Raw genomic sequence first — 22,432 nt, 5'->3', positions numbered from 1 at the left:
AATGGGATTTCTAAAAAATGTTTTAATTTTAGATTGTTTAAGATAAGGGCCCTGTGCAATTGCGCACTTCAATTAAGCAATTTTTTTTTTTTGTTGACAAACTTTAGCTACCAAAAAGATATATGATACATACATAGACCAAAGCTAAGGTACTTTATTGCTAGAAAGTGTTGCTTGTCAAAAAGTAATCGTTCTTATATGCTTATAAGTTATAACATCTTTACTTACCTTATTAACATTTTCAATTGTATCACTAACTTTTTTATTTTTTTAATTCGAAAGCCCATAGGTATATAATCTAAGATGCATAATAGTGTGAAAGAAATAATAAATTTCACATTATTTGTACAAAACAAATGAGTTATTTGAAACAATGTTTAAAGTTTTGATTTTGTAAGACAAGGGCCCTGTGCTATAGGTCTGCTACATTTAGGTATTTTTTTTTTGTTTTACAAACTTTAGCTAGCAATTAGAAAATTTGATACACGCACAACAATTCATTCAGCTTCATTGCTACAAAGATGTTTAAATTGTTATTACTACTTTGTGCCCAACATTACTATTGCATAACTTGTCAATTGTCACCCTAATTCATTTAGCTTATTGCGAAGTATATGATTGAAATTAGGTTAAAGTAATTGAGTTAATGCATAACCAAAAAAATTTAACCAAAACCTAATCATGTAAATGATACACTTCCTAAAATTAAGTCATTTTAGAAGCATTAACATGTGTAAACTAATCGAGTTTAACGATAACTAAATCCGGGTTAAGGAAGACTAATAAAAATGTAAAATGTTGCTAACACTTCGCTGATTCATTGACACCGACAACCCGTAAGACTCATCTTCCTCCCTTTGTCTTATCGGCGAACTTCACGAATTCGTCGCTCTTCACAAATTAATCCAGACTTTGACGAAGCTCGAGATCTCATCTCTGAAGAACATAAACCCCTATTCATATATCATTGACTTCAATTCAATTTTCTGATTTCAGGTAATTTTCATTTTCAGTGTCCCCAATTTAATTTTTAGCGATTTTTTCAATTTAAACTTTTTAATTTGTACATTTTTGGGCGAATTTTATCATATTTAAACATGATTGAACCTAATTTGAACTTTCGATAGTATTTTGAGAGAAGTAAGTGAACATGTTGATTTGATGCTGATTTTTTAAATTTTATTTTAATTTAATTATCTGGGTTTTATCAGATGGGAACCCTAATTTAGACTACTGCATCATTTCACAGGATTTGTCTTATTTGATGTTTCTATGATGCGGAGTTTAAAATTATGGAGTTAGTATAACCGAAAATGATTGCTATTGAATCAAAATTTAATGAATGATAGATTATTTAATGAATGGTGTTTTACTATGTTAGTATAGTGGGATTAAAGAAATATAATTAGGAGTATACAAAGCTTAAATCTTGCAAAACCCGCTATCGGCTCAAGTGTGGTACTATGTACTATGTACTATGTATGATCAACTCATACTGGTGCAGAGTATGATAGCCTGACTGAACAAACCTACATGTACTGAGATCGCGTATTACAATGGGATACTGGCATTCAGAATTGGGTATTGTGGTTTAGAGATATTTCATTGTACCTCTGATTTTGTTGTATTACGCACATCATGGCATTTGACTGTTGGTTGATGCAGAAGCACTTGTTTGAGTATTGTGTCAATGAGAAACTTGAACGAGTTTCAAGGTTTCTGGGGCTCAGTGGCTCGGAAGGCTAAAGCGGTCCTTGATGATGATGTTCCACCTGAACAAGCTGAAGCCCCTAGGACAGCTCGTCGGTATGAAGATAATGCTGCTTTTGGACAGCAGGTGAGAAAGTCTTGTTAAAATAGTGGACTGGACCACGGTAAACATCTTGTTCTTAAAGTTTCTTCTAGTCTTCTCCCACAACCCTTCTAACCACTTTCTCTCCACGAAGCAATAATCCTGTGTAAATGCACACGAGATGACTAGAGGAGGACAGTTATCCTAGAATGATAGTTTAACCTGTGAGAGAAAGAAGCAAGATAGAAAAGATTTGTATGGAGTATATGTAATATAAATACCTATAAAAGAGTAATTTGTTGCTTAGTCTCGAATCTTATTTTAAATGGTCAGGTGCAAGACGTTTTAAATTCTGTTTTTGTTTGATGTTCACTGCTGTATTGATATACCATTCTGATAGTACTTTCATTATATGAGTTATCTGATTGCAGGATGGCCGCCAATTTCAACCTGAGCAGGGCCGCAAAAAACCAGACAAAGCTGTATTACGGAAGGGAATTGGTGCTATTGCTTCTTCGTTTAATTATCTTGGCAATGCCTTAGAGGTAAGCTTGTGTAATTAATTCATAATGGTAAAATTATAAAACACTGAGCTGTGAATTTGCTCCATTTGGTGCTATGTTTAGGCTTTTTACCAATTCTCGTGTGGCTCAGACACCTATTGTTTTTATGTCGGATATTATCCTAATAGATCAAATCCTTGAGGAGAGCTTCTTGTGCCATAATGCAAATCCCAGTATGCTGTGGAAATTCATTAAGTTTACATAATTGGATTCTCTGAAAAAATCTTTTTATGAGTAATTTTTGCCGTAGAGTGTTATGAAAGGTCCATTTATGGCCCATAGCTATCTAATATGTGTGTCTTTTTGGATGAAGTAATTTAAGGAGTTATAAAAGTGAAAAGATTTGCTATTAACTGAAGCTAGTCAGCTACCATGAGAGAAGCTTCACTGCACATAATTGTAGATATTTAAAAACACTCAAAGAACACAGGTTTAATGGAAATTAACTGATGCCAGGTCCTGATGGTGGATTGGTAGTAAACCAGTAACTGGTTACTGTTAAGTCCATTACTGAATGGTTGTAGTGGGTGTGTCACTTGAAGAAACCCTCTGCACCATCAAACTCTAGATGTTTATGTGAGGAACCTGATTCTGCTTACAACTTGAGCTGTATGCTGTTAACAAAAATCTTGAAGCTGAACTGCAGAATGTACTTATCACATAATCAGAACATCTCTTTGTGTTACAAGTACTCCCTGAATCTATTAGGATTATATTGAAGATAGAACTAGGGAGGCAATTAAAAAGACTGATATTGTTTGCTTGCCCCCCAACAACCTTTATGGATTTAAGAACACACTTTTTACCCTTTCTACTCTGTCTTTTTTGAGGCACCAAAAGTCCAAATGATAGCTGATTAACTTGTTAGTATATACTTTCCCTAGAGTAGTTCGTTCTTATTGGTGTATAAGAATATGATCCTCTTGTATAGCCTAAAATTGGTTTCCTGTTTAATAAACCAATTTACATAAGTAGAAAATCACAAGCCCCCCCCCACCCCCCCCAATCTATGCTTTGCTCTTCTGGAAGGTTCACTTAGCAAACATAGCTGAAAAAATTAATTTGAGGAGCTGTGTAAGAGTTAAGGAAGGTATCATCATAGACTCATTATTGCATGTTGCTTGCAATTGTATATGTTGAGCAGTAATAATACTGATGTATGTACTGCTTTAATGTCCAGGAAGGACTTAATATTGTGGAGAACCGCACTGCAGACATTATCCAGGACACTCGAAATCGGAGGTACGCCAGAAAAAAATCAGCCCCTGACTTCAACCAACAGCCCACAGATTCTGGACTTGTAAAGGAGCCATCTGGAACGCAGAACCAAATGCCCTCGGTAGCTCAAACTGAATTGAACATCCAATTGCAGGCATCTCGCGACGTAAGGTGGCCACTTTTTGATCACTGGTCATATTATAATTAATACTAAGGGATTTTCTATGGTCTGTCTCTCTAGAGCTCTCTTAACTGTTGCACTTTACTTCTCATTTCTTATTGGATATCATTTACCCTTGGGTTTTAAAAAAGAAGGGCAGAAGGCTTTTATAGACTCTACTTACTATATATATATGCTCTATAAGTTTGGTCTCAAATCTTATATTTAGTACTAAAACTTGAAGTCAAATCATGTGTCATATCTTCTATCCTTTGGTTCTTGATGGATTTCTCACGTTTATGGACTAGTTCTGATGGATACTTTTCTTGGTGCATTTCAGGTTGCTATGGCCATGGCTGCCAAAACAAAGCTGCTCCTTAGAGAGCTAAAAACTTTCAAAGCTGACCTTGCATTTGCCAAGGAGCGGTGTGCTCAGCTAGAGGAAGAAAACAGGATTCTTCGAGAGAGTTTGGAGAATGGAGACAACCCAGAAGATGATGAATTGGTACACTTCTGAACTTAGAACCATTCAATTAAGGTATTTTCTACATGATTATCAGTCAGATTATCTGACTCTTGGATTTACATTTCAGATACGACTCCAATTGGAATCTCTTTTGGCAGAAAAGGCTCGGTTGGCTCAAGAGAATTCTTTTTATGCTCGTGAGAATCGCTTCTTACGTGAGGTTGTTGAATATCATCAGCTCACCATGCAGGATGTCGTCTATTTAAATGAGAGGAGTGAAGAAATAACTGAAGTTTACCCTGCCAAGGTACCAGGTGGAAATAATCTGAACACAATAGCTACAATGCCATCTTTATCACCTCCTGTTAACGCGTCTGAGCTTGTATTCAAAGATAACGCGACTTCAAAATGAGGCACAGCAAGTGAGTCCTCTCTCGTCGTTCATAGTAGGTTAGGTTCACATTGGATTTCTTGTCATGTTTTCCTAGTTAGTGTCCTGGGTTACATTTATGATGAAGACTATACATTTGGAGCAATTGTTTTCTAGTGCTTCCTACAACTCTGTAGTCTGTATATTCGTATCAATAATATCATACAACTTTCCCCAGCTATAGAAATACTTCGTATTATTCTGTGGTCTCGAACCACTGCTTCCTTTCCTAAAAAATGGTTACTGCCTAGTGCCTATCTTTAATGATTTGGTAGCAGTCTCTTTGTGAGCGATAGAAACAGAACAAAGGTTCTGAGGTCCTGAATCCTGAAAACATATTGGGTATATTACTGTTTTCACTCAATCTTTCTTGCATTCGTTACATTGAGAAATTAACCTTTTGAAATGTTCAATCACTTAACCAAAAACAAGTTCACAACCATGTCCAGAACAGTTGTAAAGCGCTAGACACCAATATGAAAAACTCATGCACTCATTGCAGTATTTTACTACTTCTGTTAAATGTTTTGTGCAACTTTGGAATATTTTATATCTTATAAATAATACCCCAAAGTTGCACATAACATTTAATGGAGTATTTGCAATTTTTGTAGCATTAGAGTCTTTAAAACATTAAAAACTGTCTCAATAATTACATGTAAACCCAAAAAAAGTAAAACCTCTACATTCTTTAAGAAGGCCAATTTCTATACCAACCAGCCCATGCAGAAACAAGACCACTAATCCCCAACGTCACAGCATGACAGCAAAACGGGTTTGGCTCAATCTCCGCCACTGCAATGATCAAGTCCGCCACATTCGCAGCCACCGCCATCAACCTCATCACTCGATCCCCCCTTATTTTCCCCACCCCTTCCTTCACCTCCTCTTCCTTCTTTTCACCCTCATCCAAACCCTTAAGTAGCAGCTTTTCCTTCTTCAACCCTTCATGCATGAGAATGAAGTCTGATATTATGAAAAAAACATAACCAACTGACTCACCAAAGGCTGAAATGAAGCTCATTTTCTTAGCCAACTTTGCATCCAACACTCCAAGCCTTGACAACCAAGTAAAGTGGTCGAAAAAGAAGTAAACCATCTCCCCTGCATTCCCTAGCACGGCCAAGGTCTGCAGCCCACGGGTTGGACCTGGGTTCCTCCGGATGGCGTTGAGCCCTGTCAAAGACCGGCCACTCCGAAAGGCCTTCCGACTCATGCCCGCAGCCACCTCCCATAGTTTGAACCGTTGGGCCAACTCGGGCTGCGTTGCCTCGAGGTGCCAATGGGCTAACTTGGAGACATATTGGTATGTCTTGACTAATTTGTCTATGCCATCTCTTTTGGCTAAGAAGATGACTAGCTTGTCTAAGGAATCATTGCTCATGGTTTTTTTCAATCTTCACTCTTTATTGTGTGTTGGAGAATACTTCAATATTTTGGGTTAGTTGGGTTGATTGTTATTCTTCGGATTATGGGGTTTTGTTGTAAGTTTTGTACTTGGAAGCGATGTAGAAGCAGAGCCACAAAGTAAGTTATTTTTGGGATAATGTAGAGGATTAATAAGGTACACATGTTTGGACTTTATTTTCCAAATTTTGGCTACCATAAGCATTTTCACTCTTGTATAATATATTTGTCTTAGTTGCGTAGATAATTGTTGTCTCTTTGCCTCGAAAGCAATCGAGTAATAATTACTTGGTCAGATAAAGTTATGAGAAAGAAAATTTTGATGATCTTAAATTATATTGATGTGATTCTAGTACTTATACATGAGTAAGCAATAGAATACGACTAGAAACATTTGAATATTTGATCAAGTACATTAGCTAAGAGTTAAGGATATCTTTTATAATTATCAACCTAAAGAAGTAAATTGAGGGATTACACAATTAATACAGACTATAAACAATAACTAATAATGATAATGTTGATATAGTCATCATTATCCTTTACAAGTCTAACCTTCTTAGAAACAGATCAAAGCCTTAATGAAAACAATCCTTTACAAGTCTACCTTCTTAGAAACAAATCAATGCCTTAATGAAAACAAATCAAGATATACATACATAGACAATCCGAGTAATCAAGCTTCCTAAAGAAGAGAATTGATCTATAAATAGATGCCATGACATAGATTGCACTAGGAATTATAGCACAATTGAACACTGAGTTGTATACATTTGACCGAACTAAAGCTATAGCAGAAGTGACACAACCACATGACAAAAATTCAAACGCATACTTAAATTCCTACAAATTTTTGTGAGCTTTCAATGGCTACCAATTGGTTTATTATAATTTATTTTAGTTGTAATTTATACTAGGATAACTCTTATTAGAACTTATTAATCCTAAACTGAACAAATTACACCTAAAATATGTGAAAATAAGGTAAATAGAACATACCCAAATCCTTACTTCATTACACCTTAAGTTCATAACTAGATCGCTTAGATGTTAGTACTATGTTAGCCATTTAGCCGTACTCAACACTCTAAACTACGTAACCATTCGACAACCACATGGACTAGTCCCCCGACTCCCCGTTCCGTGCGACTTGGGCCGTTTCTAGTTTTCTCAAACTAAAGTTCTTTTCCTTTTCGTTTCTTACCAAAAACTAAAATGGTTAGATCTCCTCCATCATTCTCCTGTTACTCCGGTGAATTTCATCTTCAAAACCTCCATTTTTAACCAGCTCAAAAACCTCTGATTCAGATGAACTCACACTCCTTCACCAACCTACATTTCCTCATTTCTTGATCATTCTCTCAATTCATCAATCAATCGATCAATTCATCAAAATTCTGGAAAAATGATGGTAGATTTGGGAGCATTTTCCGACGAGAAATTCGACGCCAAAAAATGGATAAACAACGCCGTGAAAGCGCGTCATCCGCAAGATGTGTTGGAGAATCACTTAGCAGATCTGGAAATGAAGCTTCAGTTGATGTCTGAAGAGATCTCCGCTTCTCTTGAAGAACAAAGTTCTGCCTCCATTCTCCGCGTCCCACGCGCCACTCGTGACGTCATCCGTATTCGCGACGACGCCGTTTCTCTCCGCTCTTCTATCTCCACCATCCTAACCAAGATCAAGCAGGTTTGATTTTATTTGATTTATTTGGTTTGATATTGTTTGTTAATCAAGAAATTTGAGGCTATATGATTGAAATTTTATGTTACTGCATATATTAATTAGTGACAATTTATTACGGAATTGTGAAATTGGAATCAATGCTGTCAAATTTAGTATACTTAGTATTTTGTTGTATTTTTGATAATATGAGAGTGAAGCATTACTTGATCCAACTAGTAATGGTGAAAATTGAGATGAATTTGTGCTAGACATAGTTTGCAATAGTGCAATTAGCTAGGCCTAGGGCTTTTACGGATCGTGTCGAATAGTTGTTGCTCTTGTGAAACCATTTGAATGAAGGTGAAATTAGAAATCTATATAGTGTTGTAGTTATGAGATATGTGCCTTGTATTTCCACTTACAAAGCCATACAGTTGAAATGTAAGGTATGAATTCATGTAAGTGAAGTTGCCATCATAGTTCATAGATAAACAACAGCTACACTTTCTAAACCTCTAGTACAAAAATTGAACATATAATTACTATGCAAGAGCAATATTTTGATGCATAATTTAGACTTTGACCAATCTATATATTGTATATCTAGTGACCCAAGGAAATCAAGGGAGGTTGGGACACTCCCAGCCCAAACTAAGGTTCGCCATTGTATTACAGAATCTACACTGATAAACTAATGCTTGACAGCTTCCATAAGGCACACAATTGCGGTGACTAAAAACTTAATGGAAGTGCAGTAATCTATCAAAAAAACATAGTATAGACTGTTAATAAATGAAGAAATAAGGGCTACTGTCCACAATTTAATGCAAGTGCCCCTTCTTTGAAAGAATCAAGAGGTTTAGTTTATTTCCTGATAGGCTGGTATTGTCTTTTGGTCCAATTTAACCAGCAATTTTATCTTATAATTGTGAAAGTGAAACTATACTTTGGCAAACAAATTTTGGTAACTGAGGATTTCAGTTTGTTATAGCATGTACTAGATGTTAGAATTCTTTTTTTTAGATCCTTAAACAACAGCTTGCTAAGCTGGGTTTAGGTCGGAAGGTTTTGAAGTTAGTACCTTTGACTAAATCTAGGAATTATGGAACTGACTCTATCAGTATAATACACACGAAATCGGAGCGATTTAGGAGGTGTCGGGAGCTGGTGTTGGAATTTCATAGAACACTACGGGATGAATCCTAGGATCATATAATATTGTGTGGACCCATATATGAAAGCTTATAGCCAATACAAAAGGCATGTACGAAAACGGGTAAAATGACCATTTAAAGGCAAATTGGATGTTTCCACTTACCCAGTTAAAATCTCGGAGGGTATTAGGGACCATGGTAAACATCTCGGCAATTTTTATTTCCGGACGAAAAAAAAGTCAAAAAACTACAAAATTGAAGGCTATGTAATCCACAGTTTTTGAGGAATTTTTGAGGTTTCGGGGCCCGGTGGAGAAAAGTACTATGACCCTAAAGCTGTAAAAAATTGACCCACCCGACCTTAACCGACAATGATCTTAACCCAGCCTGTACTCGAACAATGGGGTGGATTATAGCCTTCAATTTCGCCACTTTTCACCACCGGGCCTAAAACCTCAAAATTTCCTTAAGAAGCGTGGATTATAGCCTTCAATTTTGTAATTTTTTTTGACCCTTGTTCGCCCGGAAAATAAAAATTGCCGAGATCTTTACCATGGTCCCTAATACCCTCCAAGAGTCCAATTGGGTCGGTAGAACCATCCAATATGCCCTTAAACGGTCATTTTACCTGTTCACATCTTGAATGATTTCGTAAAATCAAGCCTACCACGGACGTTTATGACAACATATAATGATCATATGTGATTTCAAACGAATTTATATGACCTCGAGATGTATCCCTTAAGGTCTCAAGGCTATTCGCCATAGGGCCCCGAAACCTCAAAATTTCCTCACAAAAGCATGGATTATAGCCTTCAATTTTGTAATTTTTTTACCTTTCGCTCGGAACTAAAAATTGCCAAGATGCTTACCATGGTCCCTAATACCCTCCAGGAGTACAATTGGGTCAATGGAACAATCCAATATGCCCTTATACGGTCATTTCACGCGACCACAACTTGTAGTGAATTCGTAAACTCAAGCCTACCACAGACGTTTATGACAACATATAATGATCATATATGGTTCAAACGGCATTATATGACCCCGAGATATATTCCTTAGGGTTTCAAGGCTTTTCGCCACCGTGCCCCGAAACCTCAAAATTTCCTCAAAAAGCGTGGATTATAGCCTTCAATTTTATAATTTTTTGACCTTTTTTTCGCCCGTAAATAAAAATTGACGAGATGTTTACCATGGTCCTTTATACCCTCCAAGAGTTGAATTGGGTCGATGGAACCATCCAATATGCCCTTAAACGGTCATTTTACCCGTTCACAACTCGAAGTGATTTCGTAAAATCAAGCCTACCACGGATGTTTATGACAACATATAATGATCATTTATGGTTTCAAACGGCATTATATGATCCCGAGATGTATCCATTAGGGTTTCAAGGCTTTTCGTCACCGTGCCTTGAAACCTCAAAATTTCCTCAAAAAGCGTGGATTATAGCCTTCAATTTTGTAATTTTTTGACCTTGTTTTGCCCGGAACTAAAAATTACCAAGATGTTTACCATGGTCCCTATTATCCTTCGGGAGTACAATTGGTTCGGTGGAACCATCCAATATGCCCTTAAGCGGTCATTTTACCTGTTCACAACTTGCAATGATTTCGTAAACTCAAGCCTACCACGGACGTTTATAACAACATATAATGATCATATGTGGTTTCAAACGACATTATATGACCCTGAAATGTATCCCTTAGGGTCTCAAGACTGTTCGCCACCAGCTGAAACCTCAAAATTTCCTAAACAAGCGTGGATTATAACCTTTAATTTTGTGATTTTTTGACTTTTTTTTTATCCCAGAAATAAAAATTGCCGAGATGTTTACCATGGTCCTTATATCCTTTGCGAGTCAAATTGGATCGGTGGAACCATCCAATATGCCCTTAAACGATCATTTTACTCGTTCACAACTTGCACTGATTTCGTAAACTCAAGCCTATCACGTACGTTTATGACAAGATATAATGATCATTTATGGTTTCAAACGGCATTATTTGACCCCGAGATATATACCCTAGGGTCTCGACACTTTTCACCACCGGGCTCGAAACCTCAAAATTTCCTAAAAAAGCGTGGATTATTATATTCTTCAATTTTTTAACCATTTTTCGCCAAGAAATAAAAATTGCCGAGATGTTTACCATGGTCCCTAATACCCTCCAGGAGTTCAATTGGGTCGGTGGAACTGTCCAATATGCCCTTAAACGGTCATTTTACCCGTTCACAACTTGTAGTGTGATTTCGTAAATTTAAGTCTACCACGGACATTTATGACGACATATGATGATCATATATGTTTTCAAACGACATTATATGACCCTGAGATGTACCCATAAGGGTCTCAAGGCTTTTCGCCACCGAGCCCCGAAATCTTTAAATTTCATCAAAGAGCGTGGATTATAGCCTTCAATTTTGTAATTTTTTGACCTTTTTTCGCTCGGAAATAAATATTGCCGAGATGTTTACCATGATCCCTAATTCCCTCCGGGATTCCAATTGGGTCAGTGGAACCATCCAATATGCCCTTAAACGGTCATTTTACCCAATCACAACTTGTAGTGATTTCGTAAACTCAAGTCTACCACGGACGAGTTTATGACAACATATAATGATCATATATGGTTTTAAACAGCATTATATGACCTCGAGATATATCCCCTAGGGTTTCAACACTTATCGCCATTGGGCCCTGAAACCTCAAAATTTCCTCAAAAAGCGTGGATTATAGCCTTCGATTTTGTAATTTTTTGACTTTTTTCGCCCGGAAATAAAAATTGCCGAGATGTTTAGTATGATTCCTAATACCCTCCGGGAATCCAATTGGGTCGATGAACCATCCAATATGTCTTGAAACGGTCATTTTACATGCTCGCAACTTGTACCGATTTCGTAAACTCATGCCTAACACGGATGTTTACGACAACATATAATGATCATATATGGTTTCAAACGGCATTATATGACCTCGAGAAGTATCCCTTAGGGTCTCAAGGCTTTTCGCTACCGAGTCCCTAAACCTCAAAATTTCCTCAAAAAGCTTGGATTGTAGTCTTCAATTTTGTAATTTTTTGACCTTTTTTCGCCCGGAAATAAAAATTGCCAAGATGTTTACCATGGTCCTTAATACCCTCCTGGCTCGATGAAACCATCCAATATGCCCTTAAACAGTCATTTTACCCGTTCACAACTTGCATTGATTTCGTAAAATCAAGCCTACCACGTACGTTTATGACAACATATAATGATCATATATGGTTTCAAACGGCATTATATGATCCTGATTTATATCCCCTAGGGTCTCAACACTTTTTGCCACCGAGCCCCAAAACTCAAAATTTCCTCAAAAAGTGTGGAGTATAGCTAGAGCTGTCAAAAACTAACCCGACCCGAGAACCCGACCTTAAACGACAAAGATCTGAACCTGAACAATGGGGTGAAACTAGTGATCTGTAACCTGACTTGAACCTGACTTGATCTTAATTGAAAACCCATTTGATCCATTACTTTATGACCTGTACTCGAACCTCCCCCTGACTTGATAGTAACCGTCAACCGATTAAATCCGACTCGAAAACAATCCGATCCTGAACTAGTACCTCATCCAATTAAAACATGAACCCGAGTCATGGAAGGCTTAATAAAATTTTATTTACCTTTTATTCAGCTACTGGTATATTTCTGTAAACACTCAATCCGATTTAATAAAATCTTTTGTTCGACTTATATAACTTTTGTTCTCTATTACTCGTATATAGGTTTAATTAATCTTGATGATGCTTGATCAAATTATGGAAGGCGTAATTATATAGTTCAACTTGGCCACATCGATATTTATTAGAATTGAACTTGAACCAGAACCTGACTCAATACTAACCCGAACCCGAATGTACCATCTTGTTAACCCATCCAAACCCGACTCAACACAACCCGAACCTGAAATTGAACCCGATTTGATTTTAACTCGAATTGAACCCGACCTATATTCGAAAAGGTGAACGACTCGTTATAACTTGAACTGAAATTGACCCAACCTGAACCTGAACGTGATCTGAAGCTAGATTGACCCGACATAACCTCATCCTGATTTAACCCGAGACCTAATTTGACCCGACCGAAACCCGACTTGAATACCCGAATTGACGGCTCTATTCTATCGCATAATAATTTTGTTTATAGTGGCCCTTTTGTTGTTGTAGTTGCCCGAATTTGAGGGTAATAAGTTTATCTATTACCATTGAATTGAAAGGAATAGTTTGGGACTTTTATATTAGAAACTACCTCTGTTTCTTTAACAATTCTCTTTACCAAATTAGAGGGTATATAAAGCCTTGTTAGATTGCCTTGATTTATACTTTATAAGTTAACCAACCAAAAAGTAGTTTCTGTAATAATTTTGGGAAGCTGTTCATTCCCTAATAGTGTAATACAGTCCAGCTTAGTTATTAGCTGCAAAGTAACTTTTGTTTGTCCCTGTAGAGGGTTTTATTGCCAAGTCTTGCTCACTTCAACGTATAATCTTGAGAATTATATGCACTATTGAAAGTAAGCTGATCATCTCTACTATGAAATGTCAAATAATGTTTGAGTTGATGAGTTTATTTTTTTTGGGTTTGATCGTATTGATCTTGCTATTTACTTAAAGGCTTTGACTACGTGTGTCTCTCTTTCTTTCATAGAATTGTTGCTCAATGAGAGCTCTTTTTTTTTGGCCTTAACTCTCTTCAGGCTGAAGGCTCTGCTGCTGACTCTATTGCAGCTCTTGCAAAAGTTGACACTGTCAAACATAGGATGGAAGCTGCATACAAGACATTGCAGGTTATATATAATTTTTTTTTTTTTTTTTTTTTTTTTTCTAATCTTTGTACTTTATGATCTAGTTGATGTGTCTGAGAAGAGGACAAGTCCTAACAAGGCAAGTTTGGTGTGCTATATAGGATGCTGCTGGGTTGACCCAATTGAGCTCAACTGTGGAGGATGTTTTCGCGAGTGGTGATCTTTCACGGGCTGCTGAAACATTAGCCAGCATGAGGCATTGCCTGTCTGCAGTAGGGGAGGTATGATGTTTAGCTGCTTCCTACTAGTCGTAGATATGTTTTAGTCATGCTGGCCTTAAGAATTTTGATTTTTTTTTTTTTTTTTTTTTTTTTTTTTTGGTGCTATGCTTTTAGGTTGCTGAATTTGCTAATGTGAGGAAGCAACTTGAGGTCTTAGAGGATAGACTAGACGCGATGGTGCAGCCTCGATTGACAGATGCCCTGTCAAATCGCAAAGTAATGTATTTATGTGTTTTGCATTGTCTGCTCCTATTATGCTCCTTGTGTCTCATAAACTCATTTGTTCTTGCTATACAGATTGAGGTTGCTCAGGAGATGCGAGGAATTCTTGTGCGAATTGGTAGATTCCAGTCCCTAGAAGTGTACTATACAAAGGTTTACCTCAAATCCATAAAAAAACTTTGGGATGAATTCGAATCCAGGCAGCGAAACAATAAGTTGGCAACTGAAAAAAATGATGGGCAAAGGCTAGCTAGTAATGACTTCCAATCAATTCATTCAGGCCTTTCTTTCTCCAAATGGTTGCCAAGCTTTTACGATGAGCTGCAACTTTATCTTGAGCAAGAATGGAAATGGTAAAAATCACAATTTTCTTGTTGCGTCTCTTTCTCAGTTGCTTTTCCCCTAAAAAACATGCAAGGCCAAATTTTTTGCTACTTTTGCCTTCTTTTGTGAAGTTTTCCATGCATTCATATGAATCTTAGAGTTATTATTATTTAAAAAAATTTACTCTCCAATATTATTTTTCTCCAGCTGCTTATGGCTACATCTTTAAGTTTCTGAGAATAAGATTGATGAAGATCAAGCAATGCTAAGCATCGATCTACGGGGAGGGTACTTTATGTAGTAGCATAATAATTGAGTTATTAGTGACTTTACTAATAAGATAGGAAGTTACTAGTTACTTAAGGTAGAAGCTCTATTAATAGAGCAGATTATAGGGAGGAAAAGCATGCTGTATATTATTAAGATTTTGTTGTAGTTTCTTTTACCTTCTTGGAGAGAACAAGCCTCTAGGATGTTTGTAACTGTCTTCTATTATTGCTGTTTTCCAAATATTAGCAGTCATTCTTCATCTTCTTCCTAAACTTCAACACTTCATCTCTTAATTCTGTCCAATGCTAAAGCTGATTTTTAGCAGGCACCCTTTGTGAATTTTGTTTTTATTATTTTGGCTTGTCAATTATTTTGCTTCATAGAAGTTATTCACATGTTATTTTGCAGGTGCGCAATTGCCTTTCCCGATGATTATACAACACTGGTACCAAAGCTGTTAATTGAGACAATGTTGGCTGTTAATTCAAGCTTCATTTCCCGCATCAATCTTGCAACTGGAGATGCTGTTCTTGAAACAAAAGCATTAGCTAAAGGTTGAATGTTAAACATCCCAAAATCTTTATTTTATATGTTCATTGTTGCATAAAATAAGGTCTTTTGGCATTTTTACATTCATCTATTTTTAAGGGCATACTTTGGCAATTTTTTCCCTTTCCCCTTCTAACATCAAATATAATGAAATTATGAATTTAGAAAGTATTATAACAGGTCTTTTGATATTATATCTACTTTATAAAACTATAATTATTCATAAGATATTTCTATTTGCGTTCTTGAAAACAATGAAATTTGACAGTGTGGCGTACTAGCTGTAGAAAATTTGTTTTCTTTTTGGATGGAAGTAATAATAGAAAAGGTGCAGGATCATAACACCTCCAAATTCCTCTTTTTTTTTTTGTCATGTCTATGTGTAGGTTATGACTTATCTGGTAAGTGGAGTTCCTACTCTAAAAATACTGACAGTTTTAAGTTTTGACCTTTGGGTATAATGGCAGGACAGAAAATCATGACTTTATTTGTGATAGATTTTAATTTTGATGTGCTGTTTATTCAAAACAGTCAGCTGCCCAGTATTATTTTGTAAGGTGAGATAAATTGCATCTTATTGTGCCAAGTTGATAGATTTTTGCTCTGGTGTGTTATTCGTGTGATGCAATTAGTTACCCTTTTCAATTAGTGAGGAGAGATAAATTGCATTTTAGTGTGCCCCATGTATCAGATACATGTCTTTCATAAATAGGTCCTGTGTTGTTTAGAAACTGCCATTGTTAGCCAATAAAGTTGTATTGGATTATGAAAAGAGGGCTGAGGACTATGTCCAAACTTAGGGAGTCTTTATGGAGCATCGATTAGAAAGAATTTCCCTCTCATGCTTACAATTAGCATTGGGGTAGTTTTCTGTGAGATAGCTATAATTGCTCTTTGCTTTACTAGCATTCTAACTGTCATGTGAATCATTCTGATTAAGGTGACTTTTTAAACTGTAGATTTTACAGCTAGCCCGATGTTGGTGCTTCAGATTTATAGATCAGCTAAAATAACAAAGTTTGTTCTCTAATTCACATCTACAGGAACATTGGATTTGTTATCTGGTGATATGCCTAAAGGAAAGATTCACAGCAAGCATCTTGATGCAATGATCGAACTGCATAACATGACAAGCACTTTTGCAAGAAATATCCAACATCTCTTTTCAGAATCTGCAATGCAAGTATTACTTGATACAATGAAAGCAATTTACTCTCCTTTTGAGACATTTAAAAAGAAGTAAGTTGAAGGCTTTGAACTTAAAATAAACTCATTATGATCTTGCTTTCAACTGTTTTTGCCCATTGATTGAGCTGTAGCTCAGTAGTGCATGCCAATTTCCTTTGATTAATTTGCAAATTGTTACTTTGATGCTTCATAATCTTAATTGATTTTTAAATCTTTGTGTGATAGATATGGGCAAATGGAGCGTGCCATCCTTTCTTCTGAGATTGGGAAGTTAGATCTTAGAGGAGCTGTTGCTCGTGGAGTAGGTGCTCAAGGAATAGAACTGAGTGAAACTGTTAGGAGGATGGAGGAGTCTATTCCTCAAGTCATTTTGCTTCTTGAAGCTGCAGTTGAGAGGTGTATAAATTTTACTGGTGGTTCTGAGGCAGATGAGCTAATTGTGGCCTTGGATGACATTATGTTGCAGTACATTACTATGCTTAACGAGACACTAAAATCATTAAGAGCAGTATGTGGAGTTGATAATACATTTGACATTGCAAAGAAAGATTCTGGATTGGACAAGAAGGAAGGAACACATAATGCTCGTAAAGCCGACCTAATTTCAAACGAGGAAGAATGGTCCATGGTACAAGGGGCCTTGCAGATTCTTACTGTTGCTGATTGTTTAACGAGCAGATCCTCGGTCTTTGAAGCTTCACTGAGAGCTACTCTTTCTAGATTAAGTACAAGTCTTCCTGCAACAGCATTCTCTGTGGACCCAAATCAGAGACAATTATCCATTGACAATGATTATGCAAATGTGAATTTAGATGAAAGAGCTGCTCTAGATATGGCTTCTGTACGTTTAGTTGATGCTCCTGAAAAGGCTCGAAAGCTAGTTGGTCTTTTAGAACAGGCAAGTACAAATCATTTGGTTTCATCTCTTTTTTTCAACTCAATATATGCTCTTGTATTTTGTAGTCTAAGGAAAGTGCTAATAGAGGGGTTGTTTATGAGTTTACTGTAAAATTGGTCCAGGAATAGAGCAGCTGAAGGGGGGTTGTTTAAGATTGTAATTAAACTTATTAGTCGTCTGACGAATCTCTGTTTGAATGGTGTCTTAAATATTAATTTTGTATGAAATGATGTGAAATATATTACAAAGGGGCAAGGGAGTAGGTAGATTTTTAGGTCAAGCTGCTTTGGCAAATACGGAGAAAGATTGTAGCAAATGAAGAGAGGTCTTTGGGCATCAGGTCATCACATATGAAAAGCTTTTTGAGAATCTTAACTGCTGTTGTGATAATGGGTGTTTAACCAATGTTGAATCACTAACAAATTCTATGAATTCATCCATGGCTGTTTATATGTTCTGCCTCTGTTTAGGGGGCTATATTGAGGTGTTAGTATTAATAAAATTATTTGTTTTGTTTCCTTGGGAATCTTTGTATATATGTTGTCTTATTGAAGGTGTATAATAAACTTACTAACTTTAGAAAACTACTTCTTATGGTTGTGCAGTCTAAAGACCCTCGGTTCCATGCACTTCCACTTGCATCTCAGAGAGTTGCCACATTTGCAGAAACTGTTAATGAGCTTGTATATGATGTCCTGATATCAAAGGTACGACAGCGTCTCAGTGATGTGTCACGCATGCCAATCTGGGCATCTGCAGAGGAGACTAGCGCTTTTCCTCTTCCAAGCTTTAGCTCATACCCTCAATCCTATATCACTAGTATTGGTGAGTATCTCCTTACGTTGCCCCAGCAATTGGAGCCCCTTGTAGAAGGTATCTCCAGTGATGATGCCAATGCAGATGATGCCCAGTTTTTTGCTACTGAATGGATGTTTAAGGTGACATCAATTTACCTTTTTCTTTTCCAGTTATCTGTTGAAGTTTTTGATTCTTGATTCATCTACCTTCACTTTTTCCCTACTTTATTTGTATATGATGCCTGCTTATACTTTGTTATGCCTAAAACTTTGAAGGTTGCGGAGGGTGCTGCTGCAATATACATAGAACAGTTGAGAGGGATTCAATATATTACTGTTCGTGGAGCTCAGCAGCTCTCAGTTGATATAGAGTATTTGGCAAACGTTCTTTCAGCTTTGTCAGTGCCAATTCCCCTAACACTTGCAACATTTCAGACATGTCTTTCCGTCCCTAAAGATCAACTAAAAGATCTGATCAAGTCAGATTCCAGCACCCAGCTTGACCTTCCAACAGCCAACCTCATCTGCAAAATGCGGCGTGTAAATCTAGATCAATAGTTTTGACGCCAAGAGTCCAATTCCTTGCACTTATTTGCTTCATAAATCTTAAAATATACTTGAGCGGTGGAGCTCATTATCTCTGGAAGGAACGAGAAAGCATTTGGAGACAGTGCATATGACCATCAATCACTTTGAGAATCAACCAGCAAGCCTCAATTTTGTTTCAATAGTTCCTCATTTTGCTTTTTTGGGGAGATCTGCTTTCGATCAGGATATGTGCTATTGTGGTGTACCAAATGAATGTTTGAGCACAATGTCGCTCCAAGTTGTACAGTATTGTGAATTATACCTTTGAGCTTTGCCATTACTAAAGGGGGGTAACTGAAGCAATACAGGAAAGTTATAGGCCCATGTTTTTTCCAGGCTCGTCAATCTTTCTTCTCTCTGTATTATTTTTGCCGGACTGAACTTGGTTTGTGAGCTAGATTTGAACAGCAAACACAGTAGAAAGTTGCACCTGCTCAACTATATATGTATTTTAGGAGAATAATTAGATAATTTTATTATACAATAGTTTTACCATTATTAATATTTTACTTTTTTTGTCTCAAGTTTCATTGAATTAGTTCGTTGTGTTAAATAATAAATCATGATCTTATTTTTTTGCGTTGTGCTGTTTTCATAAGAAGGTGAACAAATTTGCTTAACCAGTACTCTTAAACCTGGTATTCAAATACCATCCAATCTTATTCACGAAGAAAACTGGAACAAACGCCAGAGTTACAATATGAATCTGTATTAATGTCTACATTTTTGCATATGCAAAAAGTATAGGTTGGTATAGTGAAGATAAAGACACTATTATCAACAAGTAATTTATTGAGAAGACAAAAAAAATGACAAATAGAGCAACATATTGGTCGGTAAATTATGGTGTTCAATCAAAAAATTTCAAATTCCACCTCTTTAGTTGGGTCACACACACACACGAAGTTCAATTCAACCACAATTTCAAATGACATTGCTAAAATGCTGCCCCAAAAATATGATTTTAACCCCACTTTCAATACTCGTGAATTGATACTTTTAAAAACACAAAGGTCAATTGTTCTTGCAAAAAATTCCATTCATTTGAGATCACCAATACTAGCGAAAAGAATAAAGATCTCAGCTACATAAAGAGCAAAGGTTCAAACTTTTTCTTATTTTCACTTTTCTGGCAGGGGTGGGGTGTGTAGCTTCTTTTCCTAGCAGCTTCATCACAGCAAGAACAATAATAGTTGTTTCCGAAGCAAAGCAAGCATTTAAAACAATTCTTGGATGCGGTCTAGTTTAATGCTTGGCATCTTCTTCCTCGCAGAACTTGCTGTATTTGTCTGCATCCATCAAGGAGTTAAGCTCATCCGAATTGCTCAATTCAACCTTAATGATCCATCCCTTCTCATAGGGGCTAGAGTTGACCAATCCAGGGGAGTCGCCAACCTCGTTGTTGACTTCAGTCACTTTTCCGGATATAGGAGAATTAACATCACTAGATGCCTTCACACTCTCGACTGCACCAAAAGCCTCGCCCTTAGAGACAGCAGCTCCCTCTTCTGGCAACTCAACATATACGACATCACCCAAATGTTCTTGTGCGTGATCTGTTACGCCTACTGTGGCTAAATTACCCTCAACTTTCACCCACTCGTGAGAGTCGGTATACTTCAAGTCCCCAACAACTGCAGGTGAAATAAAAATGTAATTATATACGATGGGCCAATAACATCATTCTTCACCACAGCCGTTTAAAAAAAATATGGCGCAGAAGGTTTGAGGATGCGTTTGTCATCAAAGCATAGGAAGTATTTCAAAATATCTACAGACGAGATGATTAATTAAGCAACTTAAAGCAAGAAAGAAATAAAAAAAAAACATTAAAAATAAAAATGACACAATTTGCATACACAAACATAACAACTGATAGGAAGTGCATAACTTGACAACAACAGAATTATGGACCATAGAGCTTATATACGAAAAAAAAAATTATGAGTTGATAATTCATGATAAGATTCACTCTACAACTTGGTTAATTATACAGTAAGCTACAAAGCAGGAGAAAAAGTATACAAATTGATCCATCCAATCGCCCAAACAGGCTCTGGTAAGGCATCATCAAAATTGCTGAACATTCCCCAAAGCATGTTTTCAGTTTTCAGCATTACAATTTATCATCGACTTTACAGTGTACTTACATAAAAGAAAGATTTCAAATTATTACTGATCCCCTGCACCCTCCTTAACTTCATATGTTTTTCACTTAAATAAACTAGAAAACAACCAAAACGGACGATCTCATTTATAGTAAGAAGTACCATCTCGTAAAAAGAAAACATTCAGCACAATAACTTTAACACATAGGCAAAAGCTCTAACCATATCACCCACATAGAAGTAAAGGATTTTCTTTTCTCCCAAAAGTATTACTTTAAGTGATGCCAATAAGGTGGAGTTAAATTCTAAAAGTTAGAGGAGGCTTTCAAACAAACACTCTACCCCTGAATGCCTTTTAAATATTCTCTCTTTCAATTAAGTATGGCACAAATATTCTACACCCCGTGCAAGGCAACAAGATAGAACAACTATTTGTCACGGCAAGATAAAAAGGGCAGACATCAAGAACAAATAGTGACAAACCAAGCAATCTGTCACAAAGAAGCACACTCCTGCTCCCTTCAACGTAATGTGAAAATCATATCAGCCTCAATAACTACACCTTACAAAACGACACTATCAATTACGGAGTATTAAACTGGATATAGTTTAGCATTTAACCATAATTATCAACTAAAAAATATTCTTCAATAAAATAAACCAAGAAAATTCAAAAACAATATACAGGTTATATGCTTCAAAAATTTGGATTGAAAATGACATGATAATGAATAATGGAATATAAGACAATGTATTTTACACAATTACACTACACAACAGAAGCACAAGTGAATGTAAACGTCCCTTTCAAACTCCAAATCTAAGGACCCGACGAAACCCATTAATTATTCTGCCATTTTTTGAGCAAAAATACAAACTTTAGACAATTTCACCTGAGACAATTCTTTAACAAAATAAACCTAAGAACTCAAAAGTTACATCTCATATTTGCAAAATCATATACTCCAAATTTTCATTTTTATTTTTTTACATTCAACATTTTATCTTAATCAAATCCAATGGTATCATAATCCTACCCAACTAATCACATATGATGATTAATAAAAATAAATAAATAAAAACAACAACCCAAACAAAACAAATTCAAATCTTAATACAAAAATAAGATTCAGAACAAAAACCCTTCAATCCAAACACATCAAGAATACAGCATTTCATCAAAAACCCAGATAAGATCTTATGTAACAAAGGAGTAATTCAAATAAAAAAAACACGTAAATCAATAAAAATATTAAGAGAAAAAAATGATGAAGGATTTATACCAGTAGCAAATGATCTGGGAAGAACAGAGATCCCAAGTCGTGAGGCGGCCTTAGAAGCGAACAATCGTAAAGCCATGGTTACCCTGCTTTGAGTGTAATCCAACAAAGTATATTTGGCGAATCTATTGGAAAAATGAAGAGAAAGAGGTGCAAACTTTAACAAAACTCCAAACTTGAATTGAAATACAATACAATACTGTTGTAGACTGTAGAGTGGCAACTTTGATGTGTCAACAAACCCACTAACCCACCTTGGTTGGTGAGTGAAAGATTGGTAACA

The 22,432-nt window shown here is 36.4% G+C and overlaps 4 protein-coding genes across 4 annotated transcripts; 2 read left to right on the top strand and 2 right to left on the bottom strand.

The window, feature by feature from the left end:
- The first annotated feature begins 848 nt into the window (after positions 1-848).
- Positions 849-4,816, top strand: LOC145595022 (uncharacterized). The gene is made up of 6 exons (XM_081651375.1): positions 849-996; positions 1,666-1,837; positions 2,224-2,337; positions 3,536-3,739; positions 4,074-4,238; positions 4,327-4,816. Exons 2-6 carry the CDS (start codon positions 1,691-1,693, stop codon positions 4,609-4,611), a joined length of 915 nt encoding a protein of 304 aa, XP_081507501.1. The 5' UTR covers positions 849-996; positions 1,666-1,690; the 3' UTR covers positions 4,612-4,816.
- Positions 4,817-5,073: 257 nt separating this feature from the next.
- Positions 5,074-6,043, bottom strand: LOC145595078 (peroxisomal membrane protein 11-4-like). Its single transcript, XM_081651432.1, has one exon. The coding sequence runs from the start codon at positions 6,011-6,013 to the stop codon at positions 5,321-5,323; it is 693 nt and encodes a 230-aa protein (XP_081507558.1). The 5' UTR covers positions 6,014-6,043; the 3' UTR covers positions 5,074-5,320.
- A 1,107-nt stretch (positions 6,044-7,150) lies between these two features.
- LOC145593822 (conserved oligomeric Golgi complex subunit 7-like) lies at positions 7,151-19,296 on the top strand. The gene is made up of 10 exons (XM_081650190.1): positions 7,151-7,726; positions 13,597-13,686; positions 13,806-13,925; positions 14,040-14,141; positions 14,223-14,500; positions 15,150-15,295; positions 16,334-16,529; positions 16,704-17,376; positions 17,982-18,314; positions 18,450-19,296. Exons 1-10 carry the CDS (start codon positions 7,442-7,444, stop codon positions 18,729-18,731), a joined length of 2,505 nt encoding a protein of 834 aa, XP_081506316.1. The 5' UTR covers positions 7,151-7,441; the 3' UTR covers positions 18,732-19,296.
- A 437-nt stretch (positions 19,297-19,733) lies between these two features.
- On the bottom strand, positions 19,734-22,364 carry LOC145594978 (glycine cleavage system H protein 2, mitochondrial-like). Its single transcript, XM_081651333.1, has 2 exons — positions 22,153-22,364; positions 19,734-20,395 (listed from the first exon to the last, which is right to left on the bottom strand). The coding sequence occupies exons 1-2, from the start codon at positions 22,226-22,228 to the stop codon at positions 20,007-20,009; spliced, it is 465 nt and encodes a 154-aa protein (XP_081507459.1). The 5' UTR covers positions 22,229-22,364; the 3' UTR covers positions 19,734-20,006.
- Positions 22,365-22,432: the final 68 nt, after the last annotated feature.

This window comes from Chenopodium album, chromosome 19 (assembly GCF_948465745.1).
Source record: "Chenopodium album chromosome 19, dcCheAlbu1.1, whole genome shotgun sequence".
NCBI lineage: Eukaryota > Viridiplantae > Streptophyta > Magnoliopsida > Caryophyllales > Amaranthaceae > Chenopodium > Chenopodium album.
This window is presented reverse-complemented; position numbering and strand designations above follow the sequence as displayed.

Bases quoted from the DNA above. Each gene is read 5' to 3' on its own strand.
- LOC145595022 (XM_081651375.1), top strand. From the start codon at position 1,691: ATGAGAAACTTGAACGAGTTTCAAGGTTTCTGGGGCTCAGTGGCTCGG. The intron at 1,838-2,223 runs GTGAGAAAGTCT...ATCTGATTGCAG, and splicing joins ATGCTGCTTTTGGACAGCAG to GATGGCCGCCAATTTCAACC. The intron at 2,338-3,535 runs GTAAGCTTGTGT...TTTAATGTCCAG, and splicing joins ATCTTGGCAATGCCTTAGAG to GAAGGACTTAATATTGTGGA.
- LOC145595078 (XM_081651432.1), bottom strand. From the start codon at position 6,013: ATGAGCAATGATTCCTTAGACAAGCTAGTCATCTTCTTAGCCAAAAGA.
- LOC145593822 (XM_081650190.1), top strand. From the start codon at position 7,442: ATGATGGTAGATTTGGGAGCATTTTCCGACGAGAAATTCGACGCCAAA. The intron at 13,687-13,805 runs GTTATATATAAT...TGTGCTATATAG, and splicing joins CTGCATACAAGACATTGCAG to GATGCTGCTGGGTTGACCCA. The intron at 15,296-16,333 runs GTTGAATGTTAA...TCACATCTACAG, and splicing joins AACAAAAGCATTAGCTAAAG to GAACATTGGATTTGTTATCT.
- LOC145594978 (XM_081651333.1), bottom strand. From the start codon at position 22,228: ATGGCTTTACGATTGTTCGCTTCTAAGGCCGCCTCACGACTTGGGATC. The intron at 20,396-22,152 runs GTATAAATCCTT...TTTCACCTGCAG, and splicing joins TCCCAGATCATTTGCTACTG to TTGTTGGGGACTTGAAGTAT.